General features: G+C 34.3%; 3 protein-coding genes across 3 annotated transcripts; 2 read left to right on the top strand and 1 right to left on the bottom strand.

The window, feature by feature from the left end:
* The first annotated feature begins 354 nt into the window (after positions 1-354).
* echs1 (enoyl CoA hydratase, short chain, 1, mitochondrial) lies at positions 355-5,415 on the top strand. The gene is made up of 8 exons (XM_083540630.1): positions 355-523; positions 2,272-2,469; positions 3,260-3,387; positions 3,482-3,581; positions 3,680-3,784; positions 3,920-4,039; positions 4,409-4,476; positions 4,558-5,415. The coding sequence occupies exons 1-8, from the start codon at positions 433-435 to the stop codon at positions 4,621-4,623; spliced, it is 876 nt and encodes a 291-aa protein (XP_083396756.1). The 5' UTR covers positions 355-432; the 3' UTR covers positions 4,624-5,415.
* A 2,000-nt stretch (positions 5,416-7,415) lies between these two features.
* fuom (fucose mutarotase) lies at positions 7,416-9,854 on the top strand. Its single transcript, XM_083540629.1, has 6 exons — positions 7,416-7,572; positions 8,127-8,195; positions 8,285-8,355; positions 8,553-8,651; positions 9,185-9,258; positions 9,347-9,854. Exons 1-6 carry the CDS (start codon positions 7,491-7,493, stop codon positions 9,411-9,413), a joined length of 462 nt encoding a protein of 153 aa, XP_083396755.1. The 5' UTR covers positions 7,416-7,490; the 3' UTR covers positions 9,414-9,854.
* On the bottom strand, positions 9,844-11,623 carry LOC310725635 (uncharacterized protein). The gene is made up of 4 exons (XM_083540628.1): positions 11,538-11,623; positions 11,364-11,430; positions 10,728-10,762; positions 9,844-10,605 (listed from the first exon to the last, which is right to left on the bottom strand). The coding sequence occupies exons 1-4, from the start codon at positions 11,543-11,545 to the stop codon at positions 10,125-10,127; spliced, it is 591 nt and encodes a 196-aa protein (XP_083396754.1). The 5' UTR covers positions 11,546-11,623; the 3' UTR covers positions 9,844-10,124.
* Positions 11,624-15,377: the final 3,754 nt, after the last annotated feature.

The raw sequence follows: 15,377 nt of genomic DNA, 5'->3' as shown, positions 1-15,377 counted from the left end.
TATCTCTTATCTTATGTTTGCATAAGTGTCTTGTAAATTATTTGCTAATTTTACTGAAAATAAAATCAGTTACCCACCCTCAGATTTCATAATTGTATTAAATTTTGTAACATATTAGGAAGAATGTTTTTCTGTTACCATTCACTTTCATTAAAAAAAAATTAATAAATATATGTAAGAGAGAAAATATGCAATAAAGGTGTATGGGGACTACATTTATTTTTATGACGTGCAATAAAATTGCTGTTTAAAATAGCGTTTGACATACACAATGACAAAGACGAAATAAGTCAAAATTCATTCATTCATTCATTGCGCTTGGGGATTTTCTATTTGTGAAGTCCAACCTACTTGCGGCGGAAGTCCCGCCCACTTGGAGGTCTCCAGACTGCAGCGACACATACTTGTGGTGGAAAAGAACTTGAGAGGAAAATGGCAATGTTTAGCAGATCAGCCGCTTCACTTCTAAAACCAGTTCACTTTTTGCCTTCAGCACTTGCAGTTGTTCGGCAATGCAGCTCAGGTAAAACAAACGATAACAAGAAATGTCCTAAATTTGCTTTTGTTCCTTGTTCAATGTCACACTAAGCAGACTGTACAGGACGGAGCTAGACATGCTAACAACACGCAGCTGTGTGTCACATTCAGAAACAGGCAGTTCGGCTGATGGTTGGCGTTTCGCGACATTGCTTGTATACAGTGCACAATTTTATTACTACTGAGGATCTGTTTTAATTGATATTATATCGTTTGATCACGTGGGTTAGCTAGCTAACGCCACTCAACTAGCCTGCTTGTCTTAGTCTTGAGGCGAAACGGTGAAGATATCTCACTTGCATGTTTCTCAGGCGCTATGTGGTCTAACCAGAGGACACTAAGAATAAAGTCTGATGCGGATAGAGGACAACAGATTATAATCTAATGATTGTGTAAAGCAGAAATATTTGCTCATGCACCACAAATGATATATTTATATATTTATTGGAAACATACGTTTGCTTAAGCACAACTCAGTCTCAGTTTATTTCTATAGCGTTTTTCACAACATTGTCTCAAAGCAGCTTTACAGAGTTTAAGAGTTAAGGTGAATGATGTGTATGTATCCCTGATGAGCAGCCATGGCGACTGTGGCAAGGAAAACCTCCCTTAGATGTTATGAGGAAGAAACCTTGAGAGGAACCAGACTCAAAAGGGAACCCATTCTCATTTGGGTGACATCAAGATTATGTGTAATTATAGTCTTTAAAACAAAACAGAACACTGAAGAGAGAACTAACATAAGAACTTGAGTGTAAGATTTTGAGTAATGTTCTTTCTACAGTCTTTACACTCTACTAATAAAATACCCGAACCTGACTTCTCCATTTCAGCTGTAGGTATCCTTTAATGCACAATAGTTGCTAACTTCTTACCATGTTGCTCGATTAACGTGTTCTACAAGTGAAAATTTCAAGAATAGAAAGCATGTAGTTTTGTATTCATTTTCCCTGTGTCACCATGGGTTTCCTCTGGGTTCTCTGATTTAAAACCACATCCCACAAAGCATAATGGTAGGTGGATGCTATACTACCACTAAGCATGAATATGTGTTCATGCCACTCCATGGTGTATTCCTGCCTGGTGTTGCTGGGATAGGCATTGAATCCACCACAACCCTAAACAGGATAAAGTGTTTACTAAATATGAGATGAATGCAGAATATTTTAATTCTTCTTCTTTCGGCTGCTCCCATTAGGGGTCGCCACAGCGGATCATCCATCTCCATACTGTCCTATACATCTGCCTCTTTAAATCCTCCATAAAATATGTCTGTATTGAGGATGTCTGTAAAGATTACTTTACAGTTAATGTCACTGGTTATATATATTTTGAGAAACACTGTAATAGAAGTTATGGTGAACGTGTCTAGCAAACTGACCTTTAGATTTCGGATGCAACATGTTGAAAACCAACATTTATCACTGTCCAGATGCTATATACAGTTTCCACTTCCAGCTTTCACTTGTGAACATTTTTGTCCATTTTTATTCCCTCATGAAATCTGTTATTCTAGTTTGCTCTATATTTACACTTATGTACATTTTCTATGTAGAAACCTGAACTTTTCCTAAATGCCAGCTTTGCAAAGTATAGTTAGTAAGCAAGCCACAACCAGCAATTATGTTTCTGTAGAAAAGAAAAAGCTAATTATTATTATTTTTAAATGTCTCTCCTGGCTGAAAGTCTTACTTAATTATGAAATCATTTTTGTCATCTTTTTTTTTTTTATAGGTGGACAGTACCAGTATATACTGGTTGACAAAAAAGGTGAAAAGAAGAATGTTGGTTTTATACAGTTAAACAGACCAAAGGCCTTGAATGCTCTCTGTGATGGCCTAATGCTTGAGGTAGGGAAGGCCTTGGACATCTTTGAACAGGACACTGAGGTTGGTGCCGTAGTCATCACAGGCAGTGACAAAGCTTTTGCAGGTAGGCAACATGAGATTAGTTATATTATCTGAACATTTTCAATTTACTGGAACAGTCATGGGTTATACAGTGCCTGGAAAAATCTGGAAACACCTAATCTTTTATCGTTTTTGAGACACATTCATGTTCATTTTGTTTATGTGGACAGATGAGTCCAAATTGGACATTTTTGGCTCTAACAGAAGAACTTGTGTAAGATAGAGAACATTTAGGATGTTAGCAGACTGCTTCACACCCACATTCAAACAACAAGGTAGAAGCCTAATGAATTGGAGTTTTTCTAAAGGTTGGAACCTTATTCTGGGTGAAAGATATACTGAACCAACATTGCCACCATTCCATACTTCAGCACCATGCAATTCCATTTGGACTGCAGCTAATTGGAATCAACTCAACCATACAACAAGACAGTGACCCAAAGCATACATCCAAACTCTGTAAGCATTATTTAGAGAGCAAACAGTCAGTGGGAGTGTCAGCTATCATGGAATGGCCTGTCCAGTCATCAAGTTCAAATCCTATTGAATTGCTCTCAAATAGATTAACCATCCAGAAGCCAAGAGTTTCTTAAGATGTTATTAATGCTAATGTAGGAGTTTTAATTAAAAATAAACGTAATCTGTACATTTATATATTTGTTTAGTCAAAGTAATCTTTCATATCGATAAATTGCTTAGTTTGTTGCATATAAGCAGTAGTGACATGCACGTGTCTCTTCAAAACAAGGTTTAGTTGTTTACAAACTTTTGACAGGCACTGTAAATATTTACAATCGAATGTTTTTGTTTAGCGGGTGCTGACATCAAAGAGATGCAGAACAAAACATTTCAGGAATGCATCCTTGGCAACTTTTTGGCACACTGGAACAAAGTATCAACGGTTAGGAAGCCAGTCATAGCTGCTGTAAATGGATTTGCTGTAAGTAAAGAAACATTTTTGACATTTTCTTTCTGCTTGAAGAACATTTTTGGTAAAGCCAAAATCCACCTATTGAACAGTCATCTCCTTGTAGCTCGGAGGAGGCTGCGAGTTGGCCATGATGTGTGACATAATCTATGCTGGAGAAAAAGCACAGTTTGGACAGCCTGAAATTTTGTTAGGAACCATTCCAGGTAACAATGTTTAAGTTTACAATACTACTATTGTGATTGTACAGCCATGGTTGTAAGTAGGCGATCATGTAAATGTGCTATAATGTTTTTATATATAGGTGCTGGTGGTACCCAGAGGCTCACTCGGGCTGTGGGAAAGTCACTGGCCATGGAGATGGTCCTTACAGGAGACCGGATCTCAGCGCAGGAGGCCAAACAATCTGGTGTGTGCTAATATGTATATATTGTTATTTTGTGATGTTTATATTGTTTGTAGTATGTTAGTATTTTTTAGGTTAAATGTTACTGTAATTTTATATAGTTTATTTTAGATTTTTTATATCGTTTCACCACTACAGGTCTGGTAAGCAAAGTGTTTCCTGTGGACCAGCTGGTATCTGAAGCAGTCAAATGTGGAGAGAAAATTGCAAGTAATTCTAAGCTGATCTCAGCCCTGGCAAAGGAAGCTGTCAATGCAGGTAATGTAATTTATAACTGGATTATTTCCCTTATTTATATAAATAAATAAGGTACAATTAATCATCAAAGATTAACACAAAGTTAATTAAACTACAGGGATATTATTGTTCACAGAGATCCACTGTCTGATTTAAGTGTTCCCTTAATTTCTTTGGCATGTGACATCTGAATTTAAAAAACTTTAAAAATCATCTAATATATACTGGTTTGATCTTCTGGTTTAAAATGTAGTTGATGGTTCCCTGGCTTTCTTTGTGGAGTGATTACATGTTTCCTTATCTAAGACGTCTGGCTTTTAGATGGATAATATTTTGTGTGTTCTGGGGCATTCTTAACATTGTTATCTAACAGATATGATTTACTTTCAGCTTTTGAACTCACCCTGACTGAAGGCAATCGGTTTGAGAAGAGATTGTTCCATGCCACTTTTGCTACAGTAAGTTGTAGGGCAATGCAAATGAAAGATTATTGTTGTGAGTGAAAAATATAATGATTTGATTTATTGTTTGTTCAACAGGAGGACAGAAAAGAGGGCATGACGGCATTTGTTGAGAAGAGGAAAGCTGATTTCCAGGACAAGTAAAAGATCAGATTAGAAGTGTGTTTTGTTTTTTAAATACACTAATATTTCTTTGTGATCCAGTGCTGTTACTGAATGACTGTGCGATAGGCGTCAAAACTACAGAACATCTGTGGTTTGACAGAAGAAATTAACATTTCTAAATTAATACTTTTGCTTAATTATTAGGACCTTTTTTTTTTAATTGAGGTAAAGAATAAATTGAATACATCTTGCAGGAGGAAAATTGTCTTAGTCTGTACTAGAATAATGAAAAAAGATCAAATTCATGAAATTGTTGGGAAATGTGCGTCAGGATGTATTTACCTTTTTGCACACCAGATGGCGACAACACTATACAGGTATGTAGAAGTATAGCTCGTTTCTTTTTTTTTTTTCTTCAAGAAACCTGACGAAGAGAGAGAAAATTGAAGTTTGCAGATATATAGATAGATATCTATTCCTAGCTTGTTCATTCACCACACTTCATTTCTTTTCAAATATATTTTGAGGGGTTTTTTGTTTGTTTTTTGTTTTTTTTTGTTTAATGAGCATTTAATTTGTCCTGTAGTTGGGGCCTGCAGACCTCTCTTTTTTACAGTGAAATATTATTTCACTGTAAAAGTTGTGGTGTTAATTAGAAAACGTATAATAAAAATAATAATTAGATGGAAACATTTAGTACATAAATGTTTACCGTTTTTCTGCAAATAACCATAAAACTGCGTATAAAGTAATAGAGATAATTCAAAATGTCACAGCAAAAGTGTCTCTGTTTGTTTGCTTCTCTATTAAATATATATACATTTTTTGTAATTTTCTTGATTTACTAGAAAACTTTTGTATTTATTTTTGCCCACTTGGACTAATGGAAACAACTATTTAAATTAAGCGTATAAGAGTAACTAATCAAATTATAGATACTTGAACGCACGCAACTCATTGATGTTTTATACATGTTTATGATCGTTTGCAATTATTAATGAACGTTTTTAAAAAAATAATTATGCAAGATTTCCATTGAGGCTTCCGTATAAATGAATTCAAGTAAATTACAAAGGTGCAGGAATCATTAATTCAGGACTCAGTATCCGTAGCACTTTTACGCGTGGTTCTTGCATTGCATTTATATACTTGCATTTCTAATAGCGTTTTTGTTGTACTGTTTCCACATCCAACCTGTGGGTCACAAAAGGAGCAGGGCAAATTTAATTATGACCTGACCCTTTTATTTTCACAATATCACACCGCTTTCTCACTCTTAGGATCTCGGGGTTTTTTTTCTTCACACGGTGACTTTCCATATACTCTCAAAAGTCCATAGCCTAATTGATTTTAATTTGCATTCAATATTCCATTCGAGTCGACTTTCTTCTTTGCGCATGGAACAAAACTTTTGAAAGAGGCGAAGAAAAAAAAGTTTCTTCACATCGAAACGGCACAAAGGTCTCCAGAAAAGCGAGCAAAGCAGCAGTTGCGCTTTGAAGTCTGTCCCCTGCTAACGAAAGGTCAAAATAATAAATGTAGACCCAATTGAGGCGCTCTGCCCAAACAAAAGAGGCAAAACGTTACATTTTGGCAGAGGCGAACCCCTCATAGCGTGATAAACTCATTAAAAAAGCAGAACCAAAGAGAGAGCAGCGTGGTGCCGCGCTTCAAGAAAAGCGCTTTCAGACTGATCAGACGCTCTTGGCTCCGGATGGTTTCTCCTCCTTACATCAGTCTCTGTCTTTACTTCGCCTCCGCACTTCCATCACACTGAACAGACAGCTTCGCCAGAAATATGTGCGTTGGTTTTATTGTTCAAATATTCCTAGTAACTTGTCTTTTCTAAACTTATGTCTTTTCTAAAGAAATGTAGATTTACAGTGTGGGTTTTTTTTTCTCACTTTTTAAACGTTAGCAGGTTAAAAAAATCATAATACAAAATGCATTTCAGTTTAGTTTATAACCCCATGTCCATTTTAATGGCTGGGATTTCACATTAGAAAAATAAATATAACACATTTTTGATTATTATAATGATCATTTTCGGTAATCACTTGCCTATCAAATGTCTATTCATATGTGTATATTTAATCTCTGGACTGTCACTTTAACTGTGGACTTGCACAGGACAGTGCACTTTATACCACACACCATACCGCACATGGTCACTTTAAGGACAATCACATCAACCACCTTCAATTTTTATTTTTACTGTCATAAGCATCCTGTATGTACACTTTTTTTCTCATATATATCTTTATATATTTTATATAGTTTATACACTTTATTTATCTGCCTTCTTTTTTTCTTGGTTTATTTTTTCTTTACATCCTATTTACTGCATGTCGTACTCTATGAATGTGTGTGACAAATAAAATTTGATTTTTTATATATATATATATATATATATATATATATATATATATATATATATATATATATATATATATATATATATATATAGGCATCTAGTAATATATGTAACCACACGTTTTCAGCAATCGTCTATACTAGTAAGGCTATGAAATTATGAAAAATACATATGTTAATGGCAAAATGAGCGGCCTTATGCTTTGTAGAGTGTCATACTCCAATGTTGAACTCCAGTTCAGAAATGTTGTTTTGTAACTGTTACTTTATATGATTTTTATATTTATTTATATTTATATTTTTATGATCATTAGCAAATGTTTTTGGTAGCTTTTATAACAAAAATAAATAAATCAGAAGACGTCTAAAGTAAAGTATCCGTCCCAAACCGCACTGCTGCTTAGTGCTCTCTGTCTTACCGTGTTAGGACGAAGCGCGTGCCGTGAACGCGCACGCACCCACGTGACCGCGCGTGATCACGTGACATCCGCTTTCACTTTTCTGTAACTCCGCTGTCACCTGCTCTGAAAATAATGGTGCTGAAAGGAATACCGTCGATACTTACGCCTGAATTGCTGTATGCTCTGGCAAAAATGGGGCATGGGGATGAACTGGGTAAGAGCCACATAATCGCAAGGTTTGTGTTCAGATTAATGTCGGCTCCACAGGACAGAGATCTGCTACATACTGATACATTGAAATGGTTTCCTGTTCACAGTAAATTAATTTGGATTCACTAATATGACCCGGTACTGCGAAATTCGAAAACAAAATTTGAGTCCACGATTTGTGACGTAACGTCGAGCTTTCTCAATATGGCAGAACACATTAAAGTTTAGTAAAGTGTATTGCTAGTCACAGAGACAATACAAAGACAATACTCACACATCCAAGAGAATGAGGTTATTAAAGACCTCCACACTGATTTCATTGTTATTATTATCATGTAGTGCAATGAGCACTTTTGTCACAGGAATCTGCAGATATGATGGGCACAAACTCGCCAAAACTGGATAGACTAGTAAAATAGCAGTTTTGAGTTTCTTGGTTGAGAGGAGTGGAACATGATGAGGTCTTTGGCTGCTGTAGACCATGTACCCTAAGGTTTGATGTTTCTGATTCACAGTGGCAAATGAAGACACTTTTTTATTATTATTTTCCCTTTATAGTTCTTGCAGATGCAAATTTTCCTGTCTCCTCTGTTTGTAAATGTGGTCCAATCGAGATACGAGCTGATGGTAAGTATTGCTTCAAGTTGTAAATAATAAGACATCATAGAAGTGCATCTTGAAATCACTCAAGTATTTTTTATGGATTATTTGTTCAGGTTTGCGTATCCCAGATTTATTGGAAGCGATATTGAAGCTGTTTCCACTTGATTCCTATGTTGAACGTCCGGTGGGTCATGGAATTTATTGCACATCTTTTTCTATTCAAGTATAAATATTACATTATATGACATACATTTTTGTATTAACTTAGAACACACATTGTAAGAGCTTTGTTTTATGCTATATATAACTTTTGAAAGCTAAAGCAGAAGGTAAGAAAACTGTACCAGTACAGCTCACACTGATTAATTTCTTTCCTTTCAGGCAGCTGTAATGGATCTAGTGGAAAATGACAGACAGCGGGGTCTTGAAGTGCCAGTGTGGTTCTGCTACTCTGAACTTCTGAAACAAGCAGGATCACATGTAGGTTGCTGTGATCTTCCCTGTCTAGAACAGGATTGTTTTAACAATTAAACTTTACTCAGCGAACAATCCAATATTTAATTTTTTTACAATTTTTGCTATTCATAAGTTGCAAAGTGGACTTTGTTAATTTAGGCGGTGTGATAATTTAGTTTATTTTGCACATTGGGTAGCGTTGGCACCTCACAGACCTAAGTTTCAGTTACTGCCAGTGTGGAGTTTCAGATGTTTTCCTCATGGCCTTGTGGGTGTTCTCTGAGTTCTTTGTTTCTTCCCACCTTACCGGAATATGCTGTGAGTTAGATTGTCTTTGTTAAATTGTCACTAATTGTGACTGACTGTGCGAATGTGTTTCTGCATGGTGCAGGATTAAATGTATATGGTCTAAAAACAATTAATGAAAGAATAAACTTGTATTAGATACATCATGCATATAATTGCTAATGCTTGAATAATTATGCAGACTTTATTGTTATTTTGATTATTATTCACTGTTAATTATATTTAAAATGTATATTTATTTGTTTTTGTAGGGGTATTTGGATGCACTTGAAAGGTTCTCTTTCTATGATCGTGCTAAGAAAGCTTTTGCTGTTGTAGCAACAGGGTACAGTATAATTCTAAGCCACCATTAATCTACAGGGTCATGTTTAATTCTACATTAGTATTATAAATCTTTCTTATCTTTCCAACAGGGAGACTGCTCTGTACGGAAACCTCATTATCAAGAAAGGAGTCATTCATCCTGAAGAGCTATGCTGAAGAATGCTGAAATATTCTTGTGATCACACAAGTTACCTATTGACCTTTTTAAAAAACACTTCAACAAGTTGGATTTGGAGAACTGCCTAGCTGTTATAACTTATTTTTGCAAAATATTCATTACACTGCAGGAAATCTGAAGACTTAGAACTTGTAAGTTGGAATAGATGTTGCTTTTGACTTTCTAGAAAACCCTGGCTGATTCTACAGGTATTAGTTGGATCGAAGACATTAAGACTTAAAGCCAGTATTGTTCAGGGAGTTTTTTTTTTTTTACTTTATTATAAATCTTTGTAGTCTCTTTTGAAGTAATTAAAATCTTGCTTTATAATATATAATTATAATAAAATAAAAAAATAAAAAACTGCATGTAATGCTTCTTTTTTTTAAATTTCTATAATAAAGTCTTTTTTTAAATAAACAACATAAGTTTGCTTATAATACATTTTCTTTTATTAAATTTTTTGCCATTTCTTTCCAGAGCACTGCAGATTTAAGACAATTTACAATCCAAGCCTACTGCTCAACAGGTTTAGAGGCCGTACTCCACGTCCTACTAGTAGATCTGTGAATAAAACCTGCTGATCTTCTGTCATCAGAGCTTTAACTGCTATGTGCATGGCTTTGTTTTAAGCTATTATGAATTTAAAAACTCATATAATTTAATTCACTCTGAGCATGATTTCATTTATTTAATTGCAATATTCTTGTTTAATTGTGGAAGAGGTGATCTCTGTCCTCTTCAGGTTCTGTATATACCTCAGGAAGATCCTCTATGACTGAAACCTGAAACACTTGGCCTATAAAATCTCCATGATGCAAGCCATCTTTGTCTTCTTCTGGGCTCATATAGACACTTTCTTTATGTAGTTCCATCACTTCTGCCTGGTCAAGGAGTGTTATCTCAGGCTGGACAACTTGCTCTTTGAGATCATCGTGGCTCACTATTCCCTGTATGTTATGGTAAACAGCATCCAGGTCCTTCTCAGCTTCTTGATAGAGCTGCCCCTGCTTGTTTGCAGCCAAGTGCTCAACCTCTTCAGGCTTATCGTGTTTCTGCTGGCGATACTGCTTCATAGCTTTCCTTAAGGCCATATAGGGATCAATGTCAACCTCTTTGAGATCCTGCTTTTCTACCGGTTCAACTTCCTTAAGTCCCAACGTGAACTTGGACTCATTTAAATCATGAGACCTAGCATTGTAAAACAAAATATCAGATAATGGTATTGTGCTTAATCAAAGTCTAAAGTTTATTGTTTTGTTATATTTATTACATTATTTTAAAATGATATGCAGAGGGAAAACATGGATAACCTTGTATCTTGAGCTGCTGGATACATTTCCTTTCCCTGCAATTGAAAAAAAAAAATCATTATGTAAATGATCATTATGTTGGAATAGTAGCAAGTTTAATACTGCTGGGAGGCTTGTCTTATTCACACAGAAAAAGCATACAGATTTATGTTTTTGCAAGTCAGAATGATCAATTTATTCTCTAATTCCAACCAATTCACTAAAACCATGGTTATTTTTCCATTAAATTCAGACATATTTCTAATTATATTTTTAAATAATGCATGTTAGATCAAAGAAAATCTGTTTGATGATTGTTCAACTAATATAGCATGATTTTATGCCCAGTGGTTTACAGACACAGATGCAATCAATTATTTAGTTGTAGGTTTTTATAATTTGGTTGTAATGTTGCATTCTGTGGTTACATACAAAACATCTCAATTATTTTGAAAGCTCTGTCTGAGTCTGCCATGTAACTCCCTTGATATACCTTTTCTAGTTTTTTTTGGAAAAAAAATCTATTTGACTGGCAGGTAGTCTTGGAGAATACTTATTTATTATTTAGTAAGATAAATGTACTGTAATAAAATTTCTATACATAATACTGTCTTTACAAGCGAAAAGGTGAAAAGACACTTCTTTAAATATACATACCCATGATTTATAGGGGCTTGCTTTGGTGCCATACAGCAACACTGATAAGCAGAGTAGAATAGCGTACCTTTTTGTATGATGGAAAAGTGTAAGATTAGTGAATTAATTTTTATCTTTTTAAACAATAAAACATAAATATTATGATATAAAAGGAAAGACTTTATATGTCCTTACCTCAACATTGTTGCTTCTGATGTTTAATAGCAAAGTGTGTAAAGAAATGAATTACCACATGACCATGGTGCATATCAGAATTGTCATAAAAAGTGTAAAGGTCTTTGGTAAAGCACACATTTTTAGACTTTGAACCCTAAATGTTAATTGTATTAATCAGCTATTTTACATACACATATATATATATAAACACACAAACGCAAAATTACGTTACTTTACTTGCATGTGTATGAGCAAAACCAAACAAAATCTTTTTTTTTTTTTTTTTTTTTTTAATGTCCCAAAGTCTTTTCACATGAACAGAAAACAAAAGCTAAGAAACAACTTGAACAGATTTAGGCAAACTAAACTGTTGATAGCTTTATTGTGATACTATGAATGATGTCAAATAAATAGTCAGACCTTACCAATCACAATTACAATGAAAATAGTTTTTAAAAAATGTAAACATACATAAGACTTAAGATTATGCTTGTGAAATTTGTGGTATGTAAGATTCCAGCTCGCATACATTTAATTTTTTTATTTACATTCTACATAGGTATAAAATTATATAAGATTGATTAAACCATAAGATTGATTAAATCACATATTTAACTGAATGGCAATTTAGTTTAGACAAAGCCAGTCGTCTAATAGCAGGATTTGCTAAACTACAGAGACTAAGGGCACCCACACAATCCACACCCACCTCCCACAGAGCTGTGTGGGGGAGGTTGAAGACAGACAAGTGTGTTGTGATCTCAGTGCCAAGTACTTGCCCTCATTAACCCAAGTAGTCTCAGTAACAGGACAGTGTTTACTCAGTATTCTGGTTAGACATAAGGGGATTGAGTCTGACTCACCCTCACCTGCCAGGCCTTGTTTACAGGCTAAACGGAAGAACTCTTCCGGGCATTAACCAACTAAGCTGCACATCAGAAATGACTTTAGAAGCAGTAAAACTAATTATAATAAAAGCGTATGATAACAGGTCTCAGGTTTATAATTGGCAGCTCATTAAAGATATAAAGTGTAAATGCTTACAAATGCTCACTTGTCCTGCAAAGTTTTAATTTGTTGCTGGTGTGTAGTCTTATCCCTATTGAAATAGTTTATAATATCAAAAAGTCACTAATTACTGTATTTTCAAAGGGGTTATATTAGTATGATCAGCCACCTGGTCACTAAATCCAATCCTCTATCCCACAGCCCTTGGAGCATATCTCCATACAAGGCTTTTTTTTATTGTTTCTTACTAACATGCAACTTACATGTGCATGTAATTAGAGTGATTGTAATTTTAATGAAGCTCCATACGTGCACTTGATGTTTACTTTTACCGAACAGCAGCTATTAATATATGGGATTTTATAGTATGATGTCAAAACATGTTCTTTTCCTCAATCTGTTCTTTAATCTTTTTATTTTAGAGGGTGACAGCTGACAGAGATTGCACATTCATAAATAGTCATCTCAAAATAAGCCTTCCATAAATACGGAAATAAATTATGCATATACTGTACATGCCTTAATTACAAAAAGTATTTTTATACTTTTAGTCTAATCATAACATGTACATCACCATATATCTATCTATACTTTTTAAAGTACATAATGACTTTAAAAGTCTAAAAATATATAGAATAAGAATAAAAAAAGCGTAATAAAAAACTACCTACTAAAAAAAAAAACACATTTACTATACAATAGCAAAATTATTAGTTCATCTGATACTGTTAGTATTTTCAGTGCTTTTGTGACATTATGTTATCTCATATAAAGCAAAGTATTCATTCTACTTATTACATTAGAATGTAAGTAAAAAAAATACATATTAAACACTAAATGTCTTGGCGTTTACTTAAAACCTAAAGCTTTAAACTTTTTCAGTATTTTCTTTCAGTTACAGTCCTGATATTTCTTTCATTATTTGACCTTTGTCTAATTTCGCAAAAGTAAAAAAAATGAAACAGGAGGGATGTTTTTTCCCCACTTTCTCCAGGTTGATCTCTAGATGTTTCAGACAAATAGTTTTTTTCACTGGATGAGGTACAGGATTTTGAGAACCCTGCAAAATGTGTACCCACACTTAGCTGGGCTGCTTTTAATTATTACAGCCCTGGCGTAATTCTCCTCGCTATCAGCCACGCAGTTGCTGAGTGACGGACTGTGGGAACAAATGGCCCACGGCATGGAACTAAATAAAGTGCTACAAAGTATTTATTGGTGCCAGTAATACAGAACTCATGCTTGATCGAGCCCCCCTGCTTCCCTCTGCCTGCTGCCAAAGACCTTCAGGTTTACTTTGGGTGTTTTACTGAGTGCATAAATGGACGGAACTTAAGCAAAATAATACACTAATTGATTGCAGGCATTATATTACAAATGTCTTTAATTAAGAGAAGTGGGTGGTTAAGGAATCCTGGAATTCTCTTGGTTAGAATTTTGTCTGTAATCAAATGTGCATCAACTATTTAATTTAATACATTTAATTCCCAGACAGAATGTCTACATCGTGTACCACATCTGGTATATTCTGTATTCTTTAGCTTTAGCAGTTTAATTTGTTATTACATTTTATTATTACACTTATCTTAAAGCTTTAGTGATTTTTTAAATATTGATTCCCTAAGTGGAAATCAAAGTAAATTTTTTTCATTGTAAAATATGAAAAAAAATATATCAAATAAATAGATACTAACCAGTACCTATTTAATAAAGGCAAATTATGCCACAAAATCACAAGGATTCTTATTATAGCAAATACTATTGCTTAAATAAAATAAGGGAGAAAGTAAGTATTCTGAAAAATTATATTATATATATAATATATATAATTATATTATATTACGTTTAAAGCAACTGAACACGGAGTATTTCTAAAACATGTCAAATGATACATTTAGCAAGGATTGTTAAAATAAAACCACATTGAAATCTTCATATAGTTTCAGACTAAACACTCAAGCCCCTTTATCTACCATTATGGCAAAATTAAAATTGTGACTGAATCCTATAAGATTATTGCCATTTTACTAAACCCTCCACTATCATATCCCAAAATACCAACACAAATGTTAGTACTCACATGCAGTATTGATTACTAACCATAATTCAACATTATGATTTACTCATGGCTTATACCTTTCCGTTTTTTCATAGCAGGTGGGGGTCAGTTCAATTTGATCAGATTTACTCATAAAAACGCAAACCTGACTGTATTTTCCTTGGCCTGGCTCCAATCTCCTACTGTGTATGTTCTCTTTTGAGCCTCACCAGGAATGTTCCAGAGGTACATGGGACTCAGACTTCATGGCTCACAGCGAAAGACGAGCTTTGTGTGAACGCTTGCCTGAGGACACTGATGCTGCAGGGCTATGTGGCAAACAAACATGACCAGTCCATAGTCATAATATATACTGTGGTGCATTATAATGGTACACTGTGTTTATTAGACAGCAGAATGCTCACTGCTTATTCAAAATAAACTGTTGATGTTTCATGCTGGCCTGCAAGCCACCATTGTTTTCTTAGACTAAACCGTGAAAGGTGATGTTTTTTAAATAATCTGGCAACATTATTATTATTATTATTATTATTATTATTATTATTATTATTATTTCTTTTTATAAAGTTCTGTTTTTACATCTATATTAAAAATTACCAGCATGATCCATGAGCCATTCATGCTGTTTTGAGACACTTGTGATATTTTAAAAGACCTGGAGAACACTAAAATCCTTGGAACATAAGGGCTCTTATGTTTCACAGTCATTGTATGCCTGGTTTTAAGCATGGTTAAATTTATGGGAAAACAGTTTTAATTTCCACTGAATCATGCAAAATGAGCATAGTAAA

This window comes from Silurus aristotelis, assembly GCF_946808225.1.
Source record: "Silurus aristotelis genome assembly, chromosome: 4".
Taxonomy (NCBI): Eukaryota; Metazoa; Chordata; class Actinopteri; order Siluriformes; family Siluridae; genus Silurus; species Silurus aristotelis.
The sequence above is the reverse complement of the archived record's forward strand: the minus strand, read 5'-3'. Positions and strand labels throughout refer to the sequence as shown.